Source organism: Antrostomus carolinensis, unplaced genomic scaffold, assembly GCF_000700745.2.
Source record: "Antrostomus carolinensis isolate BGI_N321 unplaced genomic scaffold, ASM70074v2 scaffold14797, whole genome shotgun sequence".
In the NCBI taxonomy this organism is placed as follows: domain Eukaryota; kingdom Metazoa; phylum Chordata; class Aves; order Caprimulgiformes; family Caprimulgidae; genus Antrostomus; species Antrostomus carolinensis.
The window spans coordinates 1-12,333 of NW_010329644.1; the positions used below are offsets into that span (position 1 = coordinate 1).

Here is a 12,333-nt window from a genome sequence, read left to right on the forward strand (position 1 = left end):
CTCGCCCCGGTTAGGACCGCAGCCCCGCTTAGGACCTCGCCCCGGTTAGGACCGCAGCCCGCCGCTTGCCCCGCCACCCCCAGTGCAGACCCGCCGCTCTGCCGCTGGTTTCACAGGGCTCTCGCGGATGAGAACTGATTTTATAAGGCCGAAAATAAATATCGTAGTAGAGACACACATGTCTGAAAATACTGCCTGCTTGAAGTTTTAACTGTTGTAGTCTCAAGTCGGCGAGTGGCCAGACAGGCCCTGGCCAGCCCCGGGCCCGCTGCAGAGGCCAGCCGAGCTCTCCCAGCATTGGGACGTTTTCCGTTTCCAGTGGGAGCATTGCTCCTGAAAGCATTCATTGTAAATAAAGTTTCCAAATGGGGAATTACTTTGACAATATCCCAGTCATACGGGAGAGCAGTACCCAGGTGTGTTTTCTCAGAACGGCATTAACTATTGCATTTCTGGTGAGCTGTGTTTCTATTACTAGATGCAGACGGGCAAAAAGAAGTGTTAAATCTGCAGTTATCAAAAGGATAAAAAGAAACCCCCATGCTGGTATGTCTGGAACATGAGGCTCATGGGGAAAATGCACTTTTATGCTTTATAAGCGAGTCGCTTTTTCCCCAAGCTCACCTACAGGTATACTAGAGTTTAAAAATAACAGTAAAAAAAACCCTCATGTAAATTAGTTACTGTTTCAGAGAACATGAAACAACAAGGTGTTTGTTTATGCACTAGTTATTTGGCCTCTTGAAGTTCAGATGCCCTTTTTATTTGCACACTGTAGCTACCTCAGAACACAGTAGTTTCCTTTGGCATGGGGGAACTAGTTGTGATGTTCTGTTTTATTTTGCTGGTTTAGGTTGTGGAACTCTGGCAGTGCTGGAACAAAATGAAGCTGGGATTTTTCTGCTCAGGAGGTAACATGGGTTTATGTTTTATTTTTGCAAGAAGGAAACTTACTAGGTACCTGTGGGTACAAGACACAACCCAAATATTTTGGGTTATTGTTAGCATCAAAAGTATTGTATCCATGCTATCCTGAGCTTAGCTGAACCTTCAGTGAAAAGGAGGTAAATAAATTAATATTTGCCATCAGATAAGAGCACATTGATAGTTGTTGCAGAGCAACTAATATATGGTATCAGATCCTGTATGATGAATTGTTGATGTGTTGAAAGCCATTTTTAAGGGAGTGTAGAGATCTTGAATATGTTCATGACTATCTTTCTGTTGGTTTTTCATTGTGGCTCAGCTTCCTAATCGTGTTCTGAATTGGATAGAGCTCTCCCAACACAGTTTTATTTCTTTGTTTACCACCGTTGTTACAGACAAAGGGCTCCTACCTCTGTAGCAACATCCTGGAGAAACCATAGGTCAGGCTGAGACATGTGGTACTTCTGTCTCTGTTTGCCTGGCAAGTTAAAGGCTGCAGTCAGATTTCATTCTCTGTGTGTGGAAGGTGCTTGACTCATTTGTGCCTTAACTTAATCAACCTATTCTGGCATACAGTTGTAAAAGTAGATGTTATAACAAGTAAGTTACTTGTAAGGAGCTTCACTGGAAACTCAAATATATAAAAATGGAATGGTAAAGAATGGTAAAGAGGGTGATTTAAAAAAAATACTGTCTTTGCATGTAACTAGTCCTGACTTCCGTGTCGTGCTTTCTCATGGACAAATACCTTCTTTGTTCCGATTTAGTTTTGACTGGAATGATGGCCTGTTTGATGTGACCTGGAGTGAGAATAACGAACATGTGTTGATCACTTCTAGTGGAGATGGATCTTTGCAAATCTGGGATACAGCTAAAACCGAAGCTCTGCTGCAGGTCTATAAAGAGCACACTCAGGAGGTAAACCAGGCAAACTTGAAAAATGTCGTGGATGATCTAAAGTTTGAATTCTAAAAATATTTATTTGTGCACTTATAATCAAAAGTAGGATTTGTTGTCTGTTTTTTAACTTTGTTTGGGTTCCTGGTTTGAATTTATAACTTAACATTATTTTGAATATGAAGTGAATTGCCTGTGTACATACTGGTACGTACATCCATATGCTGCAGTAGGTACCGCGTAATTGCGTGAATCTAATATATTCAAAAATAGTGTTTGGGGTTTCTTACAGGCCAAGTGATCACTGTGTTGTATGAAAGTACTGCGGTCATTCTGTGATTGTTAGAGAGTGTTATTGGATAGGTCTAAATCAGACAGCTGATGTATATAGCAGTGTTATCCTGGAGGATATAGAGTGATACACATTAAGCAGATTCTTAGGACTTCTTTTGTAGCTGGGAACTGCTTATCCTTTTCCATCCTAGCATCTGTGAGATCTTATTCAAATAATAGTAGTCAAATATTAGGACAGCATGTATTTTTTTAGCATTGGTTTGATACTGTCGCATTTGATTTTCTTAAAATCTGTTTGTTCATGCAGTGCAAAATGTTATATTCCTGTTCATAAATGTATTTGCATATTTTTAAGGATGTTTATGCTTTAGTGTATTTGTCTTCCCCCAAGTGCTTTTCCTACCCTTTTTTTCTTTTATACTTCCCTTCTAACTCTCCACTCACTTCTGTCAAGTCTTTGAACTTTAGATGCAATCAGTTTTAGCCTGGATTATTGTCACTTTATCTAAATGACATAAATCTGAATAAAATTACCTAGTGGATATGTAGTCAATACAAAATGATAGAAGGAACTCAGTTTTGTATCCACAAAGACCTCAAGACTTTTTCAGATACAAAGCACGAAGCTAAAAGCTGAGTAACTGCCGTTACATGACAGTCCATCTTCTGTACCCTATTTCTTTGTGATTTTGCTAGTTTGGTTTAATACATATACTATGTAAATAATTTTGAGAGATCAGTTTGTAGTTGTGATCAGGATTTTTTTATAGTTCTCAAAGGCCAATGGTAGTAACAGAAAGATGCAGGCAAATCATAATACCAAATATTTTTTTTCTCTCTATCATTTTCTCATTGAAATTCTGTCCATAAGTTTATTTTTGCTCTACTACACCATCTGTTGTTTGTGAAGTAAACATTTCTGTGTCCAAGTCTTAGTGAGGTGGATGCATTCAACCATGAGTTAGAAAGACAGTATAGGGCACATGGGCTGAGTGTTTATTGTGAGATACAAAAGGTTTCTATTGATTCTTTATAAACATGCATTAAGAGGGTAGATCTCAGAGGGAATATACCTAATAGTTTGTGGTAAACACTGGCAGAGAGTGCTCTTTAAAATGATTGACTGCTTTCATAATCCTTAATCCCTGTCTGACATTTCTAATGACAATTTTGTCACTGCATTTTGTAATATTCCTAAAGCAAGACTGACAGGGATCTGTTTCTTGTTTTCTAAATGGGATCATTGTCCCTCCTCCAAAAAATATGCATTTTTAATTTAAAAGCGTGTCTTTATTATCAAAGGACAATGAGTTTTATTCTAGCCCTAACCAACTGCTGAATCTCATGAATAAATTAGACTAATTTACTTTGGTTTTGATGAAGTCTCACTGGAATGTGAGACAATAGAATGCTTGAATTAAATTTGTTTTGTAAAGTGAGCCTGAACATTTATTTTGAACTCTTTTTTATGTTTTAACATCTTTTTTTTCATCATCTTTTCATCTTGCCTGAGGCATTACTTGCTGCTGTTTAGGCATAAACTAGTATTAATCTGTTTTATGATTGAAGATAAAGCACTGAAAGATTAACAGCTCGGGTTTATGCTGTGTTATTAGTCTTTCCCTGTTGCTCAACACAGCTTCTGTTGAAGAGTCTGTAGATTTATGTTGAACGATTGCACGGAAAGGAGAGGAGAGTAAAAGTGAACCTTACTTGATTCTTTACACCTTATTCTTTTCATTCACTTCCTATTGCCTGAGCCTGTCACGTGCCAAATGGAAAATAGCTCTTACTTTTTCTGGGCCTGTTGTCTGTTCTGTTTGTAATTCTTGCCCGAAGGAGAATTTTCCCAGGCAGGTCCCGTTGCCTCTGATGCAGCTGCGGAGCGCCGGGCAGTCCCCACCGTGTCTGCCATATGCACACAGACCCGTGTCACAACGCACGTTCAGCAGATCTACGTGCTGATAGCTTGCAAGTGAGCTGTGAGCCACGTGTGCACTTCGCCTTATCTGTGCAGTAGATCTGATACATCCCAAATATGTGGGGCTGCGTGAATTGTGTGACATGGGTGCATGTTGCTGAGACCTGTTTCTTTCTGGAAAATCTTAGACGTGGATATGAGAGCCAAACACTTCAACTGAGCTGACCTCACAGGGCTGTTGTGTGAAAGAGGCATCCTGTGTAGTGGTACATTTAGGGGCATTTCCAAACAGCAACAGTTTAGGAGTTGAACACAGGCCATCACACAGACTCAGGGGGAAGGAGAGAGGCTAATGTTTGTGGGGAGCTTGGAACTGTGATATCTTCCATTCGTAAAATATGAGCAGGTACTTGTGTGTCTCCTTTGTTATTATTTTAATAGGAGGAGTCAGGTTGAAAGGGAGGGTGTTTTAATGAGCTGTGGTACTGGTACTTAGCTGACAAAAGTAGAAAAGGCAAGAGGTAAAGACATGGTTTGGAAAAACAAACAAAATAATGTTTGTTATTTGGCTTTTGTCAAGTACTGTCTGAGTGTCTTGTACATTTGGATTATAAACTACTCAAGGAAGGCAGGTGACACAAAATGGTGCCAGAGCGATATGCCTTTCAGTATAGGGGAAGCAGGACATTGTGAAATAAAAGAGGAAAGTTGCAGATAATGCACTTTGTTTTTCTGTGGGTAGTGGTTGCCTTCCACTTATGGGAAATACACAAACAGATGAAAACCAGTTAATTTAAGCTGGATCTAGCATGAATTGAAATAGTTCTTAAGAAGGAAAATGCTCATAAGTAGCTAAATGATACATACCTTGGTTTCCTTTCACACTTGTGACAGTTTCACTGGGCTAGCCCTTGGCCAGCAGCCAACACAGTCATTCACCCACTTCCCCCCGACCCACAGGGGATAGGGGAGGACTGGGGGCAAGGATAAGGAGACTTGTAGATTGAGATAAGAACAATTTAATAATTGAAATAAAATAGAACTTAAAATAATACTAATATTAAAATAATAATAACAGTAACAAAATATACAAATGAGTGATACCCGGTGCAACTTCTCACCACCCGCCGACCAAGCCCGGCCCGTTCCCAGGTAACTAACCTGGAGGAGGGACAATCCCGAACTGAAACCGCAACCCCAGAAGAACGAGAGCCCGAGCGAAAACCAGAGAGAGCTGAAAGAGGAAGAGACCCTCATCAATATATCGGACATGGCATGATATGATATAGAATATCCCATTGGCATATCCAAACGCCAGTTTATCTTATTAATTTAAATAATCCTCACCCCCTTAGATCTTGCACTTGTAGAGTAACAAAACACAAAGTCCTTCACTTCCAGTGACAAAAATGCAAACACTGGTGTGTTATCAGTGTCTCTCTCATAACAAATCCCAGGCTGAAACCAAAACTTGGTGCTATTCTAGCTACTAAAAAGAAACCCAGCTCTGTTCCAGCTAAAAACCAGGACACTCATACAGGACAGTTTCCATGGAAGATACTGGCTTTTGATGGTTTTGTAGGGGGTTTTGGGGTTTTTTTTCCAGTTGAGGTTCTCTGCTTTTCTGTCTGGTGACACAGATCCAAACATTTTAACCTTCAAAACAAGGTTGCTGTCATGTAATGCACAATTCCATCTGTCCAAGACAAACGCAGCATCTAGTAAGTTGACTTGCAGATTAGATCCAGTGCTGTGCTAGAACTAGATTGCCTCAGCTGGAGTACAAATCCTTGGTGGTTAGTGGCCGGGTAGGTAGTGGCCATGTTTCTGAGAAGTGTCATAAAAGGTCTGATTGGGTCAGGAGGTGAATCAAATAAACTGTTTCAGCTGATATTTATCCACCTTAGCACTGAAATGGTTCATGTCCCACTGCAGCTTATTGAGCCATTTTGGTATGATGTAAAACTAGACAGAACACAATGCACCTTCCACCATGTAGATAAAGGTATGATACATTTGAAGATTGAAGTTTTATATTTTCTTGAGACTTGAAGATTTGGAATAATTTGAAGAACTACCTTCGAGTGTTTGTTTTCACAGAGGCAGCAGAGATGAAAAATCAGAGGTGTCCTCCGTAAAGCAGGGAATAAAGTTAGACTACACTGACAAGAGAAGAGGGAGCTTATTTCAACTACACAGTGAAAAGCAATTTCTTAATAGCTGAAATTATTAGCCATGAGGGAAGTTTAGTTTTAATTTTATTTGAGGATGTGAATGGTAAAACAAGAGTGCCATATAACCTGGAAAAGATGAAAATCAGGAGTATTTTATGGCATGTATTTCTTACCAGAATTAGATATAAAAAAACATTTTTTGTTAGTCAGCTAAAACCTCAAAGTCAACTCCATAGTCAGCTCTGAAGAGAAATGGCATTTACATTACTAGGAACTAGAAACCGTAGATATTTGAATAAAATTGTATCAGAGATAAGAAGTAAGTCTAAATAATGGCTTTCCAGTGGTGGAAACTTCTAGTGATGGTGGGTCTACATAGATTTTGTTACAATTTCCTCCCCCGCCCCCCCTCTATTTTGGCCCATCTTTACTTTTTTGGATACTTTTCTGAGCCTATATATACCTTTAATGCCCAAGATGTTCAATTTATTTTTTGTTCAGGTAAATGGCATTGTTGGCAGCGTTGTGGTGTCTGACTGGTGTGGGTTTTTAGCTGATTATGATACAATCTGCAAATTCAAGTCTATGTCGTGAAACTTTGGCTAACTGGAGTCTCAAACTTGTATTCAAATGCTCTTTCTAAACTAGGCTGTTGTATCATTTATAGGCATATAGTGTTGACTGGAGCCAAACTAGAGGAGAGCAGCTAGTGGTGTCTGGTTCATGGGATCAAACAGCCAAGCTGGTATGTTGGTTTTCTGCTGAAGGTGAAAACTGTGATTTGTTTTGGATCTGATAGTTCTTTGTGTTAAGATACAGCGTTGATGTACTTTTCCTCTTCATTTTATACTGAGTCTTAATTTCCTTTTTAACTGGGATGTTACTTTATCCCTCAGTTGGTATCAGTTTAAGTATACAAATGCTTTTCGTGATACATGGTAAAAAGAAGTTCACATAGTCCTTTCTGTATGTATAAAGCTTTTTTATGTATGAAACTCCTTTCTTATTGAATGTGTACCTCAACAGTTTTCTTTTTACTTTATTCAGTGGGATCCAGCTGTGGGAAAGTCATTATGCACTTTTAAAGGCCACGAAGGGGTAATTTACAGCACTATATGGTCTCCACACATCCCAGGTTGCTTTGCTTCTGCCTCAGGTAAACGTGATGGTAAAAGAGTTCTCACAACAAAAACCCTCGTATGTTATTGGCTGAATTCAGCACTTTGTCCAGCAGATGGTAGTGTGTGTCATACATAATAATGGAAGAAGGAAAGATGAACCTATTGCTGCAGCTGGATTTGTAGGTTCTGTTACGACCTGTAAATCATCCTCTTGGCCATTTAAACAGGGATCAGCAGTTTTCTAGCAGTCACTTTGGTGACCTTGTGGCAATTTTTTTCTGTTATTTTATGTAGCTCTCTTCCACTCACCTTACTCTTGTTATAGACCACTAAATCATGTTATATGCTTTATTTTGTGTTCTGGCTTACATTTTTTGTTCAAATTATCTCAAGTGTCAGTAGACTGTTAGCCCTGTGAGAAACATAGTTCCCATTGAACTGTTTTAAGTACTGCTGGAGATCTCTGTGCCTTGTTCTTTGGGAAAGATAATAATCAATTTTACTTTTCTGCTTTGGCCAGTGGTATGGATCATGCTGGTCAGCACAATCATAACTGAGTTGCATGTACCTAGGGGCAAAGAGACTGTATGGTGAGGTGGCAGTGTTTTCCAAACACTGCTCCTGCTTCAGAGGCACAAGGAGAATTCTGGAGCGAGACCTGGAGCCTAACTTCTGACTAACCGGGCAAAGGGTGCTGTGAGCCATGGAGTTTGCATGGGAAATACAGGGGCAGTGAGACACTGACTTAATACAAATATTGATAGATTAACTCCAGTGGCTTAAATTTCTCTGATTTCAAGACTACTTCTGGAGACTTGTTTACTGATTTAAATAGAAGTTGTTTAGCTCTTGTATCAAGAGGGTAAGCAAGTATAAATGTTTTCCTGTTACTGAAGTTAAAGAGAGACAGTGAGTACACACAAATACTGTTCTTCCCTATTCTGTGGGAAGTTTGATGAAGTGCACATGGCTTTCATAAAATTTCAGTCTGGCTATTTCCATCTGACTCTGCTTGCAGAGTTAAACTAGAGTGACTAACAAGTTGCATGTATTTGTTCTAACGTAGTGGTGCTTGGAAGCCAGATGCTGGTGCACAGATATTTCCAACTTACTTGAAGATTCAGTGAGGTAACACTTAGTGAGGTACCTGTCTAATGGGATGTGCAGAAACTTACAGGATTGAGCCCTGTACGCTCAGTGTATGCACAGTTCTGCTGAAATGCAGCTGTGCATGACAAAATACTAGCTAAGCACCATTTGGTCAAAGGTAGTTGGAGAAAACAGTGATTACTGTTTTTTGCAAATTCTACAGGATGTTATGATCTCTTTAAAGTCCTGCTCAGAAGCCTCCCCTCCATGGTAGTCTTACTCATACAAAATTTCTGACATTCTAGATAAACAAAAGGGCTTTACTAATCCAGCTAGTTATTTCAAATTTGATTTTCTAGGCTATGAAGCCAAACTCTGTTCTGATACATTGCTACTTGAACAATTTTGGGAAACATTGATTGTTAGATGCTGTATGTGGTGGTACTTAAATTGGGTACAGCAACATACAATTGTTCTGTTCTTTGAGTGACTCAGTGGATGCAGCTGTTGGAAGTTTGACTGAAACACTAAATAATCCCTAGTCTTTTATGAATTTTATTTTTAATCTTGAAATAGACTAACATATACTGCTGGACCCTGAAGCTAATTGCAGTCAGTTTCCACTAACTGATGACTCTATAGTATTTTATAGGAAAAACAACGCACACAAAAGATACAGTATTTTTCTTTTGTAAGTACTACTCAGATGTGAAATAAAAATCTTACAGTGTAACGCTAGGTGTAATAACACTAGGTAAGAGAGAATGAAGTCTTCAAAATGATGATGACTTTTCTTACCGTTTCTGAAATAAAACATCAGGTTTGCTTCTAAATAACTTCAGACCAAAGATCTTGCATGCAAATCATGACATGCTGATGTGGCAAAGGTTTGGTTTTAGTTTACATTGGAATTTTCCTGTGGTTTGGTTAGATCAGTACAGAAAATACATATTGGGAGTTTTTTCTTTGGTCAGGAGGACTGTAGGTAGTAGAAGTACTCATGACCCTCTAGCTCTGGGTATAAATGCCATTTCCTTATTATGAGAAAGGCATATCAGACAGTTTATGTTCAGAGAGTTTACTTCACTGTTCAGTGTTTAATGGCATTCTACTCAGTCAGTCAAGATACATGATTAAAGTCAAGTGAAACTGTTCAGGGCGTTGGACCTCCTCATTTGAAAGTTGCTGTGATCCACACACTTTATAAAGATGACAGAAAATTATGGGACAGAAAGCTTAATTTCACTGATGACTGATCTTCTATTGAGCTAAAGTTGGAGCTGGAGATAAACTCCAATCTCAATATGATAGTGCTGTGTCAAATTTACAGCTGGTCCCTTCTTAGATACTCTTGCTGGACGGGTTGGCCTGAAATTTTATGATCTCTCCTTTGGCACCTTTGCATTGTCTTGAAAATAAGTAACTGAAAATGTGTCTAGAGGGAAACTTTTTGCACTTCCTTCCATCTCCCTTGTTTTTTTAAACTTTTTAAAATGATAGCTTTTTGAAGGGATTGTTGAAGGATGTTGAACTTTCCCTTTTTGAAGGAGGCTGTGCTGCTTTAGGATTGTAGCACACGTGTATGTTCTTTCTCTCTCTTGCCCCTCCTGTCCCCTCTCTGTCATCCCACCTCACACATACCTACTCACAACCACATACTTACTCATATCTTAATACTATAAAGTCTTAGCACTTCAGAGCAGAACTGAACTGTTTTGTGTTGTCACATCTTCAATTTTGCATGTCTAAAATAAGGTAAGTATGTTGTTAACCATAGATTGGAAAAAATGTTGGTCTTGAAATGCTTCAGTTTAACTAAGTTTAAGCAACAGACTTTTTAATTTTTTTTTTTCATTTTAAATAAAATATGCAAGAGGGAAGGAGGTTTACAAACCTTTTGTATGCCTCATCCCTGCCCTTTTTCTGCCTTTATTAGAGTCCACATAGACACCAGCAGAAGTTTATTTTCCACTTAACTGATTAGTTTGTGAACAACGAAAACAGAAAACCAAACACAACTGCAAGCCACAAAATAGCTGCTCAGAAAGACCATTATGTGCCTAGACAATTTTTGCCTGAAGCTAATAAGGTTAAGTCTTTTCTTTTGAAATATGACTTTTTCTCAAACTATTATGAGACTAGAAAAAGAATAGGAGTGAAGAAAATGAGAAACCTAAGACTGAAATATAAAGCAGTTTAAAAAGAATTTGCTACTAAGTGTGGTTATTTTGCTTCATTAGGTCTCCAATCTGAATACAGTGGACAATAAAATGCAATTGAGTTACAGAAGATAAATATGTCTGATGCTTCAGTTAAAGTAGCTTTTGTTCAGCATCTAATACACTTCCATTTAACATTTACAGGGTTGTATGAGGTACTTTACAATGTCTTCATGTACCATCCTTTGTACTTTCAAAAAGCAAGCAAATGGCTAATCTTTTTTTTTTGTTTGAAATTGGGAGTTAATAGTAACAGAACAAACTGTTAATTCTGTATATGTAAATAACTGCTGTTGTGATGTCAGTAGCAATTTCTGAGCCGATAAGATAAGCAGGATGTTCAGGTGTACGTGCAGCACCAAACCAGAGCCCTGGTAAATGTTCGCCTTGCACTGAAAAAACAGTGATGTGGAAAATGTCATTAAAGAAGTGACAGAAATGTTTAACAGCATCTTCCTAGCTAAAAGGGTTTAATGAGTTATTGTGTCATTTGCTCAGTAGGTGGGGGGGGGGTTGTTTTTTGGTTTTTTTTTAACCCAGAGAGCAAATTGGTGAGAAGCACATAAAGTAAGTGCCAAATGCATACAACATTAGTATACAGTCAAATATAAATCAGTTCTACTAAGTGATTCTCCATAACTGCAGAGCAACAGGCCTTGCTCGGTCCTGTAGTTTATATAAAAAAAAATATCCTTTACAGTCTCAACTGTTTTTATTGCCCTTTAAGTTTAACAGTGGGAAGTATCTAATGAGTACCATTTTACCCTTATCTGCATAACTCTAGTATTCTTTGATATAGATATGACAGTGGCAAAAGAAAATACAAACCTTTTGGATTTGACAAAGCCCTGATTTAGAATGACTGCTGGCCTTTATCTTAGCTACTGGGACCTTAGTTTTAATGCTGCATTTGGTTTTAAATCATTAATACACTCCTTAAGTTTGCTGATCAGGGCAGATAGGTAGTTTTCATAACATCTTAAACAAATCATGAATATGGGAAAGAAGTGTTTCTTAAATCTGCAAAATAATTTCTGTATTCATCAGTATTTAGAGAATTAATTGTATTCTTTGCTCAAAGCAAAGAATATTTTTTCAGACTGAAAGCCCGAGGTGAAAAATTTTCTCATACCCCAACAAGGTGCGATAATTTCTGGGAAATTTTTTATTATGTTGACAAAAGTGTTGGGGAACTGTAGCTTTGCTGGCTTACAAATGAACTTGAAAGCCTCCACTCCTTGTAAGCCCTTGCCTTCAGTGCTAGACTTTAAGGTTAAAATTTAAAAAACATAGTTTATCTCATATTCTGTTTTATTGCCAGCCCTGACATAGTGAGTTGCCTTTTTAAAAGTTTGTCTTCTTCTGGTCTCTTAGTGACAAATGTGTGTAGTTAACAGGTTGTCATGCTGTAGTTTCATAAATCAGGCTGGCCTGTAGTCTTGGCACACCTCTGTATGTTTGGGATCCGAAATGTGGAAGAAAACTAGAAATGAACAAATTATTTTGCGTAAAATGATGATCTAGGGAAGGTGCATGTCTGCTAAGAGGATGGTTACTGAATTAGTTGGAAAGGAGTAGCCTTGGGTGCAGCTCCTCAATAAAGAGGTGTTTTCCATGTGTAAGTTCCTGGACCAAGTTTGTGGTTGTCAGGTCTTTGACTTCGGCTTTCTGAAGCTTCGGCTTACATTCCT

The 12,333-nt window shown here is 38.5% G+C and overlaps 1 protein-coding gene across 1 annotated transcript in view; it reads left to right on the forward strand.

The window, feature by feature from the left end:
- Positions 1-853: 853 nt before the first annotated feature.
- Positions 854-12,333, forward strand: part of PEX7 (peroxisomal biogenesis factor 7) — a gene marked incomplete at its 5' end in the record, with an annotated part of 43,592 nt that continues 32,112 nt past the window's right edge. The window contains 4 exons of the mRNA XM_029086122.1: positions 854-911; positions 1,695-1,845; positions 6,881-6,958; positions 7,261-7,369. Of these exons, the coding sequence (XP_028941955.1) occupies positions 854-911; positions 1,695-1,845; positions 6,881-6,958; positions 7,261-7,369 (396 nt within the window). The remainder of the gene's footprint in view (positions 912-1,694; positions 1,846-6,880; positions 6,959-7,260; positions 7,370-12,333) is intronic.